A 21,206-nucleotide genomic window follows, 5' to 3' on the forward strand; every position below is an offset into this window, starting at 1 on the left:
AGGGTCGATTGCAGATTATTGAACCAAGGTACAAGTCAGGCTTGAGCACCCCACAGTAGCACTAAGCCAACACACGGTATTTAATAATAAAATAAAAGTATATTACAATTTACAAAACATATGTTTTATACTGCAGCGAAAAGTTGCGAGCGTTAAAATTATATGACGTCGACGTATTTAACCCATCATGATTCACGGAACTGATACTGTTACTTAACTTAATACGCCGATAAATGCCAGAATTTCTTTCGTTTTGTTACACTCTCCGCGCATTCGATCATATTTAAGGTTAATAAATTCACTCTCAACATACAATTGTGTTAGAAAGTCTACTCCCACAGTCTGTTGTGTTCAAATGCTATACATTCACTATGTTTTATACCGATAATCTTATTACTTAAGTTCTTTTTAATGGGACAGGGAGTTCAAACAACAATCGCGGGGCTATTGAAAAGCTTCTGCTTTAAGGAACGTTATGTTTGCGCTTCCGGCCCAGACAGCTGGTACCATGTGGTGGCGCTTCTCATAGTGCGAACAGTATAGGGGCCGGGTTAGTGCTTTATAGTCTTCTGTGAGTGTGTATGTCACTGAACTTCTCTCAAACGACTGGACCGATTTTGATGAAATTTTTTGTGTGTGTTCAAGGGGATCTGGGAATGGTTTAGATTGGTTTAGATTCACAAATCAGCCCGCCAGATGGCGCTGCAGTCGGTACTTTCATACTTTGCTTTACTAATTGCTTGAAATATCATGCAGGACAAAGTCTGTCGGGTCCACTAGTCTAGTATAAAATATTTATCTAACTTTGCACATGAAGCTTCTTGTGTTAACTTAGCCCTTCCAAATGGCGCGAAACTAAACGCTATCTATAAACAAAATAATTTAAAAAAACGTGTGTGTACTTATGTACACGCGTTAGAAGTTATACTTCTCTGGCGTAATAATTTTCTTCGAGCACTTTAGAGGGACGTTTCCCTCTTCGAATTGCATTTTTCTTGTCCATTTTAATGGTCCAATCGAAACGATATAATATATACTAATCATGATAGTTTACAATAAACACTATGTTTTTTATCACATTGGAACGGGTTTTCCCGTTTAGAAATCATTATTTTGGTTTAAATAAACACGACTCTGAAAAACAGTACACCATGACAGACAATGCAACTTGTCAATAAAACAGAGCAAGCGCCAACTAGCGGCCCAGACTGTTTTACCGACGTTTGAACAGATATCCAGGGTGTCGGTTTTTTTGTGACGGTATGCATCACATCGCGCATCGTAAAAATTTACTCTCATCATTTTTCCCTAACGAGCCAAAAAATTATTAATTATAATTATTAAATTTTTATGAAGAATCTCATAAAAATCATTAGAATGCTACAGTATTCCTGATTAACAAAAAAAAACCAGTGGCGCAACAAACCTTCAGACTTCGGTCTCAGATTGATGTATCTGTTTTGTGATCACTGTTTTCTAATAGGCCAGTAGGTTATCAGCGTTCTCTGTCTGACACGCCGCCGGCTTTTAGGATCTAAGACAAGCCAGCTTCCTCACGATGTTTTCCTTCACCGTTCGACCAAGTGTTAAATGCGTACATAGACAGGAAAGTCAATTGGTACTAGGCTACTGTGTAGTGCGGAATTCGAACCTCCGACTTCAGGGATGAGTCGCAGTGGCATAACCTTTGCGTCATTCGCTAACATTATATGGTTTTCAACAGGGGTTTGAGGCTTTATAGGACTTCCATTCAGTCCAATTATTGGTGTGCAACGCTTTCTAATACCATAGTGACAACTAACCACCGGAACCTGTGTTAGGTAACTGATTTTTCCGCGTATTTTGAAAACTTTCTCAAACAGGAACAAATACCGGTCATACAAGAAAAAACTAGATGCGGAAAAGGAAGTTTCACTGTTAGTTGGCTTGCTCTAACTTCTTTTACTTTTTATTTATGTTTTACTCGATGATGTGACGACTATTGACCTTATTATCGAAATTCTTATTCAACTGTTTTTATTTATTTCCATCATAGTTCCACGTTGGCATCTGCCAAGTATAATTAAAATATCGTATTTGGATTGATTAAGTTTTCATAAGTAATAATTAGTTATAAATCAGTTATCCATGGACTAAAAAGTATTTAAAATGCCATAGATAAAAAAAAAAGTATTTTAATAGTATATATATATAATAGTTTTAATTGATGTCAAGTTTTATATACAATACCTTGAAAGAATATAATTTATCTCCGTTCCAAGACACTTCACATTAAGCGCATCAAAAGAACACTACTTTCTTACTATCTTATTTATATAGAAATATTGCTTAAGACTTGCTACATTGTCATTATGAATTAAAATACATACAAATAAAAGTAAGCACTTACCCGTATAAAAGGGTTCTTCTTTGGTAAGTCATGGTCCACCTCATCTCTCGATTCCTCATCAGCAGAGTTCACCCTCACACAAGTCTTATGTATAGTTGGCTCACCCATACTCATACATTATACACAACCGCACATAAAAATGTATAAATCCAAAACGTGATGTATAATACGATCGAATTACGACATTTTGAATTTAGAAGTGATAACTTGTAGAATTCAGGGCACTCGCAAGGTAGTTTTTGAATTTAGAATAGACGACTAATGGATTGATTTAAATTACTTTTTGGAAAAAAACACGAATGCCGACGAAACTTGAATTTAGAACACTGACACTAAAACTCGTAAACTTTGATATCGCTCCGTTATCCGCTGATCTGAAACAAAAAATGAAGTGTTTTAAATTAAGTTTTTACGGTGAGTTAATCAGAGTTTTAAGATTAGATTAATCATTAAACAAACAAAATATATTTATATAGACAATGTTTCCATTGGCGTCATATGTTCTTTGCATCTAACGGATTTAACTAAGATTTTAGAAAAAGCTGATAATGACGAATGTTAGTTTATTTATCCTCATATCACTGCCATTGTGCGATGAATGAAAAGTAATAATTTTTACAACCTTTTACAGCGTTTATGAATAGCCTTTTGTTCATTTTCCAGTAAATAGGTACAGTTACTTTGTATGTACACTGTACAGTTAGTTAAGAAATAGATTGGTCAGATTTTTGTATTTTTTGAAGTTATACTTCTTTAGGCGCGTTATGAAAAATGGATGAGAGTGAAATTTAACGATCCGCGCGCACCGTGACACAAAATTAACAGAATAACGTTGCCCACGGAAGATGCTACGGCATTGGACATAATTTAAAAGCAACATTCGAATAATAATAAATATTTATTTATTTAATTTTTCAAATATAAACTGAACTTTATTGACTATAATGACTCCTTTTCCAGTATTTGATTATTTAATTGTAATTGATTATTTGCTTGCAATCAAAAACTATTTTTAATAATGCCAAAGAAGTATAACTTCTTACGCGCGTACATAAGTACACGCACCCTTTTTTAATATAGTTCCCTTAAGTTTTGCACTCCCTACATTTCCCCTGCAAATAAAACATTACATAACAAACCGCTTGCAAAGAGTCCAAGTTGTGAACATTTTTTCTCACAAACAAATATATTTATTAATTACAAAAAAAAAAAAAAAAAACACCCTGAATAGAGGAGGTATACAATTCAATGTGTATGTTTTTTTAACTTTTTAATTACTATTAAGGGTAATCAAAATCAAATGTATGGCTCTAGACCTATGATAAACAGTACATGATCATGATAATCTTATCATGAGTAATTAAGTGTGTGTCATTCTTAGTGTTACTGTAGTTGAAAGTAATCAAGTAAACAAATTTAATTCAAATCATAAATTAAGAATACATATAATGATAAATAACTCCTTTTAATTAAGACATCGTTCTTAATAATTTTAACTATTTGTAACAAAAAAAAAGTAGTTTTCGTTAAGTAGTACAATATTCGATCTAATTTAACTCCAAATATTGTAAGAGTTGTTTTTCGAAGGCTTTCTTAATACTTAATGGCGATTAAAAATATAAATGTTGTCTATGGAACCGTGAAAGACATATGTCAATGTCTCATTCAAGTAGTAGTCTGTGAAATGTTAATTTAATAATAAAAAATGGCCTTATGCACTTCTCCGTATAAGCTTTAACTGTGTCAAAATTTACATTAATCCGTTTGGGCACTTTACTATAATTTCGTATTCTGGTATTCGTATATAGATAAAAAATGTACTTATTGTAATTTTGATTCTACGTTTATAAAAACCCACTTTTCTCTGGTTTTATGTAATAGAAGTTAACCATAATGTATTTATATTTAAAAAAATATCACTTTTCATTTGCTCTTATCAGATCACTCACGCCCTAGATATAATTGTGAAATTATCAAACAAAAGATAAATCTAGATATCACTTGAGCAACCAACACCTGTTTACAGTTATAATAACGAACAATATTTAACTTTATTAGCATTAGCACATTTAATTATTTTATTTTTTTGTTAGAACCGCAAGCCTGAATAATTGCGTTCTCTTGGCTTGTCGACTAAGTCTAAGCTCAAGACCGAGACTTAAGTATCACTCTGGTATGTCAAAACGAGTGTTGAACAGTCATTCGTCATTATCTATATTTTACTTGATTGTCCATTTGGTGGTGGCCTAAAGGTCTAGATACCAGGCCATTAACTCCAAAAAAAAAAAATCCATTTGGTGGCGCTAGGTTCGCTAAGACTTGCTGAAGTCGCCGATTTCACCACATGGCGCAATTTTTTTTTATTTTTTTTTTTATATAATAGAGGGGCAAACGAGCTTGCGGGACGACCAAAAAGGGCAGTCTACGCAGCCCATAGACACCCATTTTTAGTGGGTGCGTTTCCGGCCTTAGAGGGAGGAGTAGGCTCGCTTTTTGAACATTTGGAGGTCGTATCTCTGAAATTGCAACCAAATATGTCTTTAGACCTCTACACGAACGTTAAAACTGTGTGTGACTTTTTTGTCTATATTATATCGATCACATTAACGAATTATAACGAGAAACTTGTCACTTTCATCGCTTTTCAAAGTGACAAGCGAGTGATAGAGATAAAACGATCAATTGCTTTTTTATGCTTCCAGACTCCAGTGGTATAGATGTTAACGTAAAATTGTAAAAACCGTTAGATTGTAATCTATCTCGCGAGATTATAAACTGTCGAAAGATTGTGAACCTCAGCGTACTGCTTACAATTTAACGTATTATTATTCGGTAGATTGTAATCTATCGAAGTGAAACCGTCAAATTGTGAAACGGCCATTTCCTACTTTTCTATTGGTTATAAGAGATGTGACATTCTCGGTAAATTAATCGGATCGATTATTTTCTCATTTGTTAATTTTAAAGTTGAACCTAATTTAACCATTACTTATCAAACCACAATCTTTCGACAGTTTACTATCTCACGAGATAGATTACAATCTAACGGTGTTTACAATTTTACAGTGACATAGACATAGACATTACATTTATTACAAACAAAAACACACACACATAAACACACAAAATAGCAATAATAAAAAAATAGTATATAGTAAAGTATAAACTTAAAATATATAATATAGTATATGTATAGTATGTGTATAGTATATGGTATAGTTCATAGTATGATTTCCTTGTTATGTAATGTTTCAAAGCACACAGGATATCCTAAAGGATATTTACCAAAGTATCAATCAACGTGTCGTTCATTAACAATGCAGGAACAAACAAGCATGTTTAGCTGGTGATGAATGGAATTGTTGATAATAAAGACACCTTTACGAAATCTATGCGGTAATCGACTTATACTAACAATGTGTAATTTGAATACCGTTACTTTATTTAGACAACATCTTGCTGCGTATTATCTGTTTAAACTAGGTAATATTAATTCTATTACTCAGTAGTTATATCGAAATTGCACCGTTCAAATATAAAAAGGATTTTAAGGAAATAAACATCATACTGTAGCGGTCAACATTTTTTTTATAACAGCCAACGGGGAGCTTACCTTATGTTAAGTGATAGCCCATGGATACTCACATTGCCAGAAGGCTCGCAAGTGCGTTGCCGGCCTTTTAAGATTGGCTCTTTTTTACGCATTTCAGACAGTTTAGAATACGAAAGATATAATGTTGTATGCCGATTGATTGTCATTGGTTAGGTCCAACACACAGCATCTCAAGTCCAACATTTTATTTAATAACAGGTAAACATTGCCAGATGGCTCGCAAGTGGGTTGCCGACCTTTTAAGAATTATTACTCTCGTGTCTTAAATGACTTCAAGTTCAAGATTCGGAAATACTTCAGTAGGCAGCTGGTTCCACAAAAACTGCCTTAAAAACGCTCAGTTATAGAACGGCGGACCTCGAGGTGATATTAGTGGTATTTCGTATTCTGCCTCGATGATGAAATTATTTTAGATTACTGAATATTTTGTTAGAATAAAATAAGACAGTAGTTAAAATGTCGGAATGTATAAATTAACAACATAACATGCTCCAATTCGTGCTGAGCATAAAGCCTGCACAAGGTTGGAATGAGTTTTAATGTTATTAACTCATTAGTACAATTCAATTATATTTCATGTATTGTCATTTGCATAAATGGATTATAGAAGCGTTTATTATACCGCTTCGATATATTTCTAGCGTTAATACCTGGATAGCAGATTATACAATGGATAGAAAAGCCACAGCCGCGCACAAATTATTTAAAGAGATCTATTAGGTATGAGGGTGTGCAATTGTTTAATCAGTTGCTGTCTAAGGTTCGTAACATTAGCGTGATTAATCAGTTCAAAAGGGCATTAAAGATGAGACCAGAATGAGCCCATTAGACTAAAATTGGGCTAGCTGATGGCGACGTGTATCTCGTTCGTATATAATATTAAATTTCTCATGTAAATAAAATATAAATTTTTGTAATGAGAAATAAAGTTCTTTAAACATACACATAGAAAAGTTTTACAAACTAAAGCAAATCAAACAGGGTAAATCCCGTGGGTCTAACTAAACTACAGTGTAACTTCTTTATAACGAATTTCCAGGGACCGAGCAATTATGTTCGTTATAGAGAGAGGAGAAAAAAAAATACAAAATTAACCAATTACAACAATTTCTAATTTTATTACTACCAATAGGTTAATTATAATTTTTTTCAACTATCCTACTAATATTATAAACGCGAAAGTTAGTAAGTATGGATGGATGTTTGTTACTGTTTCATGTAAAAATGAGTGAATTGTCCAAAACATCAGGTAAGTAGAAAAAAATCTACCATCTGCGAGCTATTCTGGCGTGCGCTGCCAAAACCGCTAAAGTTACACATATGTATGATGGAAATGTTTTAAATCTTAAATAGTCCTACAAAAAGCCCGCCACAGTATATATCTGTCTTATGTGTAATCCAATATAGCCAAAATAGTGGACCATAACTACTATAAAAATTATTAAATTTATTTCAAATGAAATTTATACATTTGGTAATTATTAATTGTTTCCTAAATAAAAATAAAGTAGATAAAATATGTCTTTCAAGCTCCATCATTTGGACAAATATTATTTCAATCTTGTATAGCCACCAGCTAGTAAGCGATTTAAACTTTTAACTCCTTTTTCTAAACATACGATAAACCTCAAATCGCTATTAAATGGTTTGTTTTTATCGCTGCCGTGTAAGCAAATATATCTTTATATATTTATATATTAATTGTGAGTCAATTAACCTTAAGCTGAGCTTTTACATGTCTGTTTATACATACTATTATTTATATTTTTTCTTTAGATTTTATTTAATTTAATTTTAGTTATAGTTGCATGTTATTTTTAGTATCTTTTTGTTAATTAATTATGCATCTCTTGTACTTTACCCTCTGTAGGTGTTTCTTTGTTTTCTATTGATCCATTTTAGGGTTGCCTGGAAGAAATCGCTTGTTAGCGATAAGGCCGCCCGTTGCCTAATAACTTATGTAACCTACTTACTTTTTGTTTTTTTCTATATGTATAATTATGTGTATTATAGCAATGAAGTGTAAATAAATAAATAAATATATCGGTGAGACAAAACACTGTCTCAACCAATTCGTGTTTCAGTGCGTTTGTGTTATTTAAATAATTATAATATGAAGTTTTGTTGTTAATAAACTCGTAAACAACCTATTTACGCGTCTTAGTTTAGTCAACTGCGTTAAACTGTAAAAGAAAACCTTGTAGCAATCTGGACGATCTATTTTCCTTTGATTGTTTTATTTTCCTTCGTCAAATTTGGTAAAGGACATCTCAAGGCACAATAATTTTCCCGCTTGTCTCATTTTCCTTTAACACTGAATTAGAAATTTTGTTTTTTTTAGGTCTAAATATTAACTACAATTTATTAAGTAAGTAGTTATAAATAACGCGACTTCTGTCTGTGTCTATTTGCTTAGGGACTACACAATCACATAAATTGGACCACGGATTTTTTTATGTTATAGACAAACGGACAGGAGCCTAGCAAGTGCGTTGCCGGGCTTTGAAGAATAGGTACGCTCTTTTCTTGAAGGACCCTAAGTCGAATTGGTTCGGAAATTCTTCAGTGGGCAGCTGGTTCCACATAGTGGTGGTGCGCGGCAAAATCTGCTTTAAGAAAAGCAAAAACAGATGTCATACCTCTCTCGATCCATCCACTTTCATGAGATTCACCATGCTCGTAGTTTATGGGTACTATTAACTTGTCTTTTCTCTACTACCGTGTTGAGCAGTGTTGGCCTAGTGACTTCAGCGTGCGACTCTCATACCTGAGGTCGTAGGTTCGATCCCCGGCTGTGCACCAATAGATTTTCTTTCTATGTGCGCATTTAACATTTGCTCGAACTGTGCAGGAAAACATTGTGAGGAAACCGACATGCCTTAGACCCAAAAAGTCGACGGCGTGTGTCACTGGAGGCTGATCACCTACTTGTCTATTAGATTTAAAAATGATCATGAAACAGATTCAGAAATCTGAGGCCAAGACTTAAAGAGGTTGTAGCGCCACTGATTTTTTTCTCTATTACTGTCTGGATTTGGTCCAGGTATGTACGACAAAGCCTACCCAACCAGATTTCACCATCTTCGGTTACCTTGTATAATGTATATCCTATATGTTGATTTCTTTCCTCCGTTCATCATAGCCAAACCACTTTAGCAATACCTTTCGTATCCATGTCACTACCTCCTCTTTAAAATCCACACTGCTAATAATATTTTTATTAAACTCACCTGGATATTTAGTTGATAATTATTTTAAAAAATATTTTACCGATTGCTACAGATTGTATGTAACACATAATAATGACATTTGACACATGATTGATGTATGTTCATGTGAATTATATTACGAATGAATAGCGAAACAATGGCGAGTTTCGTTTAGTTGTGATTGGTTAAGAGCATAGTCATAGACAACCAACGTGATCAGTCAAAATTCAAAATAATTTATTCATATAGGTAACACAATGTACACTTATGAGCGTCAAAAAATAAATATATATGAAATGCTTCTATTTTTACATTTACCGCCAGTTCTCAAATCAAGGGCGTAGAACGGAAGAGAAGAACTGGCGATAAACTCTAAGCCACTCTTGACTGTCTCAGACACATCAAAATAAAACTATACTCGAATCAAGTGTGGTGGAGGTTTTTGCATGGAGATGTTTAAATAAAACTCTTTGTTTGAAGCTGAGTAACAACTGACTTTAATGGTTTAAAATATGAGCTTAAAACTAACACATAATTAGGGGTAGAGAACAAACTTGGCTTATCTAAGGGTTCATAAATCTAAATGACACTTATGTTATTCGACATTATCGGAGACGAGAATGTTAAAATACAATTTATAATATCAAACTAAACGGCTCAATATTAGCTTCAAGTGTACGGTGATTGTTTACATTTGGTTCACGCTTCTAATTATTGCCTAAAATATTTATATCTAACTTTAAAGTTTAGGTACATAACTATTATCTATTTCTCCCGTGTCTCGATTGACAGATCCTCGATAGATAGCAGAAGTGACCCCATTCCGGCAGCGATATTACCAATTTACATTTAAATATCTTTATTTTTACATTAAGTGTTTGTTGAGTATAAACCATGCTTTTAACGCTGTAAAACTGATAAATGCCTCATACAAATTATAACGCCGCCATCTTAGGAAGTTTGAATTATATATTCATATATTCGACGCGTGGAGACACGAATTTATAGTACTGGAAATGCGGGTAATACAATACAATTATATATAATAATAATAATTTATTTGCAAGAATATGGTACAAAAATATGATGGTGGTACAATCTAAACTTGCATATTCTGCCACATATAATGACGTGCAAATTTGTCTTAAAAGGTTTATGTTTGTCTACAATTACATTATGAATTATCGAGTTATAGATAGATAGATAGATATTATTACATTATCATATTAATATTAATTATTTAGTTTCATACGAACCATTAATAGAAAAATACTTTTTTCCAAGTCGATTTTTAAAAACTCTAGTAGGAAGATCGTTTAATGTTTATGATAAATTATTATAAACCTTGATTGCCAATTTTCCCCCATGTCTTTTTCGGAAGACTAATAAAGTACCCAATTTAAAGTTGTGGTTGTTATAATATTCCACAAGTTTTAATCAGAGGGTTTAATCATCACAGATGTGTCGTAAGATTCCGAGTAAATTAATATTCTATTTTTACGATATTTTAGTTTTCATAGTAACTCAATTGTTGTTGGACAAGACATACCAAACTTAAAGGAGTTAATCAGAAATGTCTATAAAATTTTGGATGCCTAGATAATGTCGCATCCAGTTCTATAACTGGATGTAGGAACGGTATCTGCGCACGATTCGTTCCAGCTAACTGACGCTAGCGGTGTCTAATGGTCGCGTGTTCGATGCCCGACCGGAATGTTATCTGTAATGTCATTTAATTATTGACATTTCGATATAGTTTGTAACCTGTTAATGCGTTTCCCACGTTACGCAAGCTGAAGTAGTTTTTCAATTAATACAGATATACTTTGTTGAATAATCATTATAAATTTCACACTATAACTTGAACAATCTCCGCGTTATAGTGGGTGACTACCGCGTTATATGGGGGACGTTTCGCGTTATACTAAAACGCGTTATAGTGATATAAAAACGCGTTATAATCCCCTCTATTACTGTACATAGGTGCGGTATAAAATACATAACACAATTTGAATGAAAGTGTTTATCACAAGTCTAGACCTTGTTATACGTTGTTATCTGTATCAAAAACCAATTTCCTGTGTAACCCTCTGTTTGGGTGAAGCCATGACTCTCATTACCGACAATGACAGTGTAGGGCTGTCAAAGACATTATCGATTTTGACATTAAAACGAAAAGCCTTGACGTAAATATAAAACGTAACAAAACCACGTATACATTTATATGGGTTGAAAGTATCAAGTGTTTCTGTGATATAATTTTAAATATCGTGATTAGATATTTAAAATTATACGTATTCCGTTGGATCATTATTCTGATGGATTTATCCGTTATGGGTATCATAAAAAGGCGATGTTGTAACTTTTCTAGGTATAAAGAATATAATTAATTTAATAAACTACTATCCTTAAAATACAGTATATACAATTTTCTTAACCTATAAAGTAATAATAAAAATAATTAAAACCAGCCAGCTCTGGGGTCACCGGTACAATCTACTAGGCGATGTTGTAATTAGGTTTAAAAAGTTTAATAGAATCATATTTAATAATAATTAATTGACTAAGTATTCGATTGTTACAACATTGTCAAGATAACTTCAAATGTGAGCATTTTTATTAGAAAATAGAAATGGCAACCCTAAATCGAAACCTTCGAAGCAACCTTGAGCCGAATGCAAGCAAAATTGAATAATTATAAAACAATCAATTATTGTGTAGGTTTGTTATATTATTATGTAGGTAGGTATGCCAAAACAAGAAGAAATTAAGCAACGATACTCTATTAATATAAAAGATGTGTATATGTAGAATTTATAGAAATAGATCAAGTAGTTCAATCAGCTGACAGGTGGCTATTAGAAATTCCTTTCGAAAAACCCTATAGAATCGAGTTGACGAAAACTGTCACGTATATAGTAAATATAACTTCCATTAACTTTTATGTTTCTTGTAAGTAATAGTGAATGGACATCTTCTTAAAGTCCTATGTCCCCAAAGTAGGGCAAAGGGCATCCAGCGTAGAATCCAGCCTGATAGGTCCTGGGCGGCTCTCATAATTTCACGCCACGCCATTCCAGTTTCCTTCGCCTCTGCAATTATACGTTGCCAGGTCTGTTTTGGGCGGGCACTATTTTCCTTTTGCCTTGAGGATTCCACTCGAGGGCTTGCTTGGCAATGTGACTTGGAACCCTCCGGAGCGTATATAAGTAAGTTAGTTGTAGCGCTAAGTACACTACCTCAGAGGTGGCGTGGATACGTGTGCATAAAATGACGCTTACAACTATTTGAATCGTTTTATCTCAGAAACGTAGCTTGGAAATAAATTATTGATACATTTTTTATAGATAATTTTATGATCTACAATTGTTGTTTGAGATTATGCTTGCACAACTTGCCGTTTTGAAGAAAATCGCGAAAATCTCATTTTTAATACAGTTGCTCAAAAAGTGGCGTATTGCAGGGACGTATAGCGTTCGGGATGTGGGCTATTACACACTCGTGCTTTTTTTTTACCTTTTCCGAACTAGTGCGTTATCTTTCCCAACTGTCAAAATAATGTCTATTAAAAAGAAAAAACCAACCACGAAGTTTTTACTAAAAAAAATTCATAGAAATTTTTATGATTCATGCAAATATTTCTTAAAAGAAGCTACTGCTTTGTTTAATATAAGATTTAATGATTTGATTCCATTGATGATGATGAAATGAAATCTAACCTAACTAATGAGTTATCTCCTTAAATTTCATTTCATATCAATAAAAAATTGTACTGAAGACTTGGCTCTATGGGCATAGTTCCCTTTGCCTACCCAGAATGGGTGAAGAAAAAAAAATCTGCTTATATTCTTTTACGGTTGGCGCAATTTTCCAAAAATGTTCTTTGCGCATTTAGTTGTTTGTTATATTATATATTAAATATACATGAAAAATCATACGAAATAAATAAAAGTTTGTCTCAAACAGTAAATAAATATGCAACCTAAAACTTCTCTAGTTAGTATAAAAAACTGTACCAATGTATATGTGAACAATAATTTGTATAAGAAATAAATGATTAGTGAGTTGAGTTTATTGTTTTTTTATTATTTTATTAAATTGCATAATTTTTTCGCAACTGTATTAAAAATAGTCGTTCAGTACACGTGCGGAACCATCATTGCAACTTGTTCCGACTGTCAACCCTCACCTTCGGCTGCGCCTCGGCTCGGGTAGACATTTGTCGGAACTCTTTGCAATGACAGGCTTTCCGCACTTGTAATGAAATATACTATTTTTTTAGCTTTGGCCTTGAGTAAATTTTTTTCCATGGGTCGTAACAAAAGGTTTTGAATAAGTTTACTCAGATTCAGCTTGATGGTAATTCTGGTAGCTTGCAATGTATAGATTGGCAGGACTATCAATTGATTATAAACCTTTTGTATTTCAAATTTATTTAAATGTTTACGAAATTAAATAAATCTTCAATCAAGTTGTACTAACTCTACTAAATTCATTCAGTTGTAAGTACGTAAGCCCTATTGTACATGACGCAATCTATTGATCAAACATTCTCTGCATTCTTGTTTATTGGTGAATGAAAACGTAGTTTCTATATTCAAATTACGGATGGTAAATGTGTCGTGATTTTCCGTGTGTTTTTATCCGCCTCTATGTTCTCGTAGATATTTGTTATTACATTAAAATACTCTACATCATTCATGTAAGAATTGATATAAACACTGGGCACCCTAATAACTCCTTATATGTTTTATTAACTCAATAATTTAAGGAATGTCCTATAAAGTGTTAGAATTCTTTTGTTTTTTCAAGTCGTCCTTGAATAGTACCTTAATGAATACTTGTATATAGCGTTTAGGTAAAATGAATGGACCCAACCATAGTCTTAGACAATTGTTTTGTTACAGCAAATTTAAATATAATAATAATAATAATAATAGCCTTTTAATTCAGACAGTTTTACACTAAAACACGATTCTTTTAGGTATCTGTGTGCCCTTTTTTGCCAAAGGCCTTCCTCTATATCCCGCCATTCCTCTCCGCACTGTGCCACTCTTTGCCATGTACCACCTTCTGTTTCTCTAATTTGGTCTTTCACCTTCTAAGTGTCTTCCTCTTTTTCGTTTGCTGTACCTTGGGCACCAGTTTAGTACTTTTTTGCTCCTCTTTTCTGTTCCTATTGCAATGTGCGCCCTGCCCATTTCCACCTTATTTTTATTGTAACATCTGTTACCTTAGTTGTTCTTCTTAAAGCTGTATTTTTTATTTTGCCTATTCTTTTCTTCCCTGTCAGACCGTTCCATCGATCTTTTACACACCTGTAGCTTTATATGCTGCGCTTTAGTGGGCGCCCGAGTTTGAGTTCCACATGTTAGTACAGGTAATATATATAAGTATTGAAGAGATTTCGTTTAATTACCATGCTCATTTTCTATTATTATTATATTTATTCGTATTTTTCATGACTTCTTTAAGTGCCCGAAAGCTCTTCCATTCTTTTGCTAATCTTGTGTCAAATTTTAAATCTACTATAGATTAAGATTATTATAATAATAAATGATTTATTAGATCTATCGATTACATTAAACCCATGATAGATAGATTCATCGAATCGATGAATGGAGTATCGAACACAAAAAATATTTCTTAAGTCGGAACTGGTTTTCTAATTTAGTAGATACCATTCAGCGTTGCCAGATTTTTTTATTGCCAAGTCGGGATTTTGGAACTTTTTGAATTAAAAAAGCGGGAATCTCTCGTCGAAAGCGGGACATAGTAACTAAATATCAATTCAATTATAATTTATCTGGGATAAATGGCATTCAGGGAAGCAGTTTGATGTTGCGATACCTAATATGAAAGAATGTAGTTTAAACATATTCCTGGTATCTTTTTTTGGTAACTGTTGAAAGAACTGGTGCCATTTCTGTGCATGGCAGTGGTGTCTTGAGTGACGATTGAGTTAACCCCAAAAAGCGGGAAAAAGCCTGTCCCGCGCGATATGTATGGCAACGCTGATACCATTATACTGGGAGATTATAATGGGTACGATGTAACTTGTAATTAATTGGGTTAATTTTTACTCTCTTCAGTCGGTAGCTCCTGTCCGAGGGTCCTGGTCAGCAAGGAAACATCTGGAACAAGCGCTTCTCTTATGTGTATATCTACAGTGTACGATGAAGATGACGAGTCTTTAACTTGATCGGTCCAGCTGGTTGGTGAACGGCCACATAATCTTTTGTCTTCTGTGTCGGTCAGGTTCTCCAAGTTCTCATCGCCTTGTATGGCCGAAATATGATATAATTCGTTGTAGAGGCGAGCTCGTTGGGTCAAGATCTATGTATTGGTGCGCTTCGCAGTTCATGGTATTCTAAATATTCGCTTCTACCACATCTCAAAGTCTTTCTTGCCTTAGTGCCAGGATAGTCTATGTTTCTACTCCATACAGAAAGATAGGGAATACTACAGTTTTGGTTTTAGTTTTTTGCTACTAATGCCTTAAACTCTGAAGTACGGATGTTTGTTACCCACAACACAATGGCTAACTTTCAAGAAAAGTGTGTTCCGTGAGTGATTCTCGCAATATGTTTACACTCATAAGGAAAATATTAATAATACATTAACGATAAAATTAACTTTCATAACGGCACCTGCACATTTAGTGCATTTAAACAATTTCAAAAAATATTCGTTTTTTGTTTCGAGCCATTGTTCTAGTCAATCACCTGTGACTGGACAGTTATGTGCGAGCGAGATGTAACGACATGTGCGATAGAGACAGACGGTCATGCGTGTATGGACATTGGGAATAGGGTTGGCAAGTGAAATTTCATTATCATTATATTATTTACCGTCCTTGTAACCATGGTAACTGGCTATTGACAAATGGTTGCCATGGTAACAAATACCGTATAAATTAGTATTTTATTTGCACCAGTATCAAACATTTAAAAACTATTGCCATAGTATAAAAAAAAAAAAATTTTAAACCATTTTATGGTTAAGTTTTCATAGCCACGGTTTATATTCCCGTGTAGTCAACAAATCAATGTGTATAATATAATGATCAAGTTAAAGTAATTGAATACTTTGGTAATAATTAAATTAAATTCAGTGTATGTGATGCGATATTTCTGATTCTTTAGACTTATGGCAACAATGGGTATTAATTAAAAAAAACTTACTAAAGATACCGACAGACAAGACACCGACACCGACAGCTGTTATCCACATGAGCTTCAAATAGCAAGATTGTTTCATTACTCATGAAATGTAAACCATTCTTCCCAAATATAGATATAGATAGAAATATCACTATGCCACAAACAATATTATTATGAAATGTTGCCACTAAGGGCACAGGGACTATTAAATATAGTGTAAACACAAAATATTGTTATATTGTAAATACTTTGTTACATTTTTGCTCTTATTTAATGGGTACTATTTTTTATCGGATCACATCCCTATACAAGTATGACGCTAGCACGTACGGTAGCTTCCTGCACTTCTATGGGCTCTTGATCGAAAATACCTGATTATAATCCATACTTCCATAGCCCCATGTCATATACGAACACATTTCTATTACCGACGAGAGTTAGCTTTTACGTTGTTAAATTTTCGGGGAGTGATTAGTAGTTCTAGTGTTCTGCAAGAACAGTTTATTTGTACGCTGCTATTTGGGACGGCGGAAGAAAAGGATATTTGTCCCTAGAGCAGAACGAATCTGTGGCACCAGTGCAGCCCTGCGATTCTGTAACTCACTTTTCGAACTCACACAGCGGTTTTCGCATCGGCGGCCGCTCTCAAATCAGTCGTGAAGCAGTCATTTTATGATTTGGCATTCTGATAAACAATAAACTACAAGCTCCCCCACCTTATCAGGCCCGTCAACAAAGTCGTTACGAGTGCTTTACACTGTCTCCGAAACGATCAATATTTTTGTATGTTCTTACAGCGAATTCGAAAAAGCGGTGTTACGGTAATTAAGTTATACAACTATCGCATTGGCATAGTTATAAATAAATACTTGCGGCTTATTTTATATATTTACTCTTTAATACCTTACACAAAAACATACATATAAAAACATAAAAAAAGCAGGTTACATCAGTTATAAGGCAACGGGCGGTCTTATCGCTAACAAGCGATTTCTTCCAGGCAACCCTAATATGGAACAATAAAAAAGAAACACCTACAGAGGGTAAAGTACAAGAAGTACATAAATGATAACAAAAAAAAACTCAAAATAACACGGAACTAGGTATAACTAAAATAAAATAAATAAAAATAATAATAAATAAAAATATGTATAAGCAAAAATTTAAAAGCCAATCAAAAGGTTAACTGAGTCACAATAATTAATAAATATAGTAGCTACTAGCTACTTACGAAAATGATCAAAAAAAAGCTTTTTAAATAAATTTAAATACTGAGCCTGATATCTATTGGTAAGAAATTCCATAGCAGGATACCTGATTTTATTAGGAAGGAAGTTATTTAAAGAATTTTTTAGCATCTAATTCGGTCACCCCTCTACGATCAACCCCTATTTTTTATTATAGTTGATAGTTATTTTTATTGAACTAAAACATGTTTCCTAGAAATAATATACATGGCAAAACGATGTTTGCCGGGTCAGCTAGTTATTTTATACTAAAATCTGAAGTCGTATTAAATACAACTTTAAATTATGTATAAATAAATTCCCATACAAGAATAAATTGTTACACTTTAAACTACACATCGTGAGCATGTGAGCAGTTAATTTTTATGACGCCCTGTAATGGTTTAATGATAGTCATTTTGCAATTTATTATTGTTATTTTTGTAATTGAAAAGTATATTTTTATTCCTTGTTTGCAACAGTGTTGCTATACGTATTACTTTAGTCTAGTTACCATGTTATAGACACGATATGAACTACAGTAATACGCGGGCCCAATCCACCGCGTTATAGGGTATCGCGTTGTAGGAGTATTCTCGTAAAACCGTTTTGCACAATTCAAACACAAGGAACACGGATTTAATAAATTCATTTAGTTAAATTTTATAACAACACCATTGAAACAGGTACAAAGTTACTTGAGAAATCTCCGCGTTATAGGGGAAAATACCGCGTTGTATGGGGGAAATCGCGTTATAGAGGGGATTACTGTAGTAGAATCGGTGAAAACTTACATAGAACCATATAAACACGTCTTATGTAATAAAAATGTATTTATGTGTATGTACAAATGTAAATAAAATTGTAGATTACACTTTTGATTACTTATTTGTGACAAAATATACTTGAATTTATTTTAAATATAACATAATGTTTCTAATATAGTCATGACCAAATAAAATATGTTTACTTAACTTTTGTTTATTTTATTTTACAATATCTAGATAAAATTAATTTATGACACGTATTTATCAAAACCACATTCGACGTAACAGAAATAATAAATTTAGTTTAAGTCAGTAAATAGATGTTACATTATTGTGGAAATAGCAAAAACATGCTTAACCTTGACTTTGTAATAATCGATGTTGTGTGCTCCGTAAAATTACCATTTCCGTGCTATACCTACTCGTATAAATACACTGTACTTTGCAATATATGCGGTGAAATACTAAAATATTACGGCGTATATACAAAATAATACCACTAGTATTCTGTGAAACATGAATGTCATATGCGCATTTCATATATTTGACGGCTCATTGGTCTAGTGGTTAGTACCCCTGACTGCGAATCCATGGGTCCCGGGTTCGATCCCCGGCTGAGACAAACATCGATGTGATGAGCATTTGGTGTTGTGCTTAGGTCTTGGGTGTTTAAATATGTATTTATATGTCTATCTATCTATAATATGTATGTATATCCGTTGCCTAGTACCCATAACACAAGCTTCACCAGCTTAGCATGGGACTAGGTCAATTGGTGTGAATTGTCTAAAAAAAAAATATATACGTAACAAATCATTGTAAGGCAAGAGTTCCTATAGACCAGTGTCCCAGTGTCCCAATCTTTTTTGTGAAATCACCCACTTTAGCCTTACTAAAATTCATATGACTATGTAAATTACATAATTTTTAATATCTTAAATTTAATTGCTCACTTGAGAACTAACTTAACTTAAATCATAGTTTTTAGAAAGAAATTACTCGGAAATTGTTAACTAAACACAGTTAAGCACATTTTACAAATGATTATTTTAAAAAATAATAAATTTTCGAATAGATAGATAGATAGTTAAGGGGGCCGTAACTTGCAAATTGCCCCCTCGTGGGATATGGGCCCCAGGTTAAGAAACACTGATTTAAATGAAGTTTCTCCTCTACCTTTTTATCTTTAACTTAACAAAAAAGCTAAATATATTTAAATACGAAATTAATATCTAATGGCCGATTTACATTATCTTAGTGTTTAGGAGAGTGCTTTAGTACAACTTGAAAGGCAAGTTCTTTAGCGTAACGTTTACTAAAGCAAATAGCGTTTACATGTTTCAACTAAAGTACTATCCTAAAGCACTCTCCTAAACACTAAGATAATGTAAATCGGCCTTTAGAAAATATCACAAAAATTTCGCTTTAAATTACGATAAATGTACTGACAACGTGACCATATCCTCCAGACCAGGAATCCTGGTCCTGATCATACCCCAACCGTATCATCAGTTACGAAATCGTAAAGTGATTGAGTCCAAAACGACCTAGTAAGTTATGAATTCTATTCCATGGAGATTAATGAAGATAAAGCAATAAGTAGCTTATGTACTTGAGTTCAGGCTGCTAAGTAAACAGTTTTTGTGATGGTTGAGCGACTTCAGACGTCTCACAGAAGAGGAAACTTAAGCAAGGTCGTCACGAGGATACGCGCCGACCGTGAACAGATCTAATTATTGCTGTTGTTTTAAATGTATTATTACAACTTAGCAAAATAAGTAAATCAAAAATAAACTAATCTAATATATAAAATTCTCGTGTCAAAATGTTCCCATACTCCTCCGAAATGGCTTGACCGATTCTTATGAATTTGTTTATGCATAGTCAGTCTGAGCATTGGTTACTATCTATCTTTCAAACCCCTAAATGTTACGGGTGGTCCATCCAAAAATGTATTTTTTATTTTTAGGATAGTTTTTTTTAATATTTTTAATTATGTGGCATTAAAAGATACATACAACCCTTAATTTTCACCCCTCTACGATCAATCTCTATTTTTTATTATAGTGTAGATAGTAATTTTTATGGAACTAAAAATGTTACCTAGAAATAATATAAATGGCAAAACAACGTTTGCCGGGTCAGCTAGTAATATGTAAAATACTGATAAATGTCTGCGGCACTGAAAGAGACTGAAAAGGCGAGGGGAAGAAGGTGAAGATATGATCTTTCTCTCCTTACTCCGTAACTTGTACGCTACCATCAGGTTTAAATTTGAGGCACTAAGCGATACTGATGTAGGTATGTTTAACGGGTAGAACAATTATTCCAAAAATTAATGTAACATGGTAACAGATATTGTAGTATTTTCAATTAGGGCAAACTTATTTATTTTATGAAATGGAAATTATTTGGCATTTCCTAATAAAGCCTTAATCGTTTTAAGGTTTTGTGAATACCGCAATACTGAATGGCGTTGTAGGATCAGTCTTCTGTGCCTGACACATCGTCGACTTTTTGGGTCTAAGGCAAGCCGGTTTCTTCACGATATTCACCGTACGAGAGAGTGCTAAATGCGCACAGAGAGAGTCAATTGGTGCACATTCTGGGATCGAACCTACGAACCCAGGGATGGGAGTCGCTTGAAAGCACTAGGCCAACAATGTTCGCCAATGTCTGTTTAGAATATTTTATTGACAATATTGGATGATAATTTATACATTTTTACAAACAATTTTTCCGTAGATATTTTAGCTGTTAGTTTCCAGTATATTTATAACAATGCTATCTGAAAAATTTGCATAATGTATAAGCCATTATAAATATTGTCTTTGAAGGA

The 21,206-nt window shown here is 33.4% G+C and overlaps 1 protein-coding gene across 1 annotated transcript in view; it reads right to left on the reverse strand.

Moving 5' to 3' along the window:
* LOC125050069 (rhophilin-2) overlaps nt 1-21,206 on the reverse strand; it is an 84,152-nt gene that overhangs the window by 57,763 nt on the left and 5,183 nt on the right. Inside the window, exon 2 of the mRNA XM_047649644.1 lies at nt 2,390-2,763. Within this exon, the coding sequence (XP_047505600.1) occupies nt 2,390-2,503 (114 nt within the window). The 5' untranslated portion in view covers nt 2,504-2,763. The remainder of the gene's footprint in view (nt 1-2,389; nt 2,764-21,206) is intronic.

The sequence above is a fragment of the Pieris napi genome, chromosome 6 (assembly GCF_905475465.1).
Source record: "Pieris napi chromosome 6, ilPieNapi1.2, whole genome shotgun sequence".
In the NCBI taxonomy this organism is placed as follows: Eukaryota; Metazoa; Arthropoda; class Insecta; order Lepidoptera; family Pieridae; genus Pieris; species Pieris napi.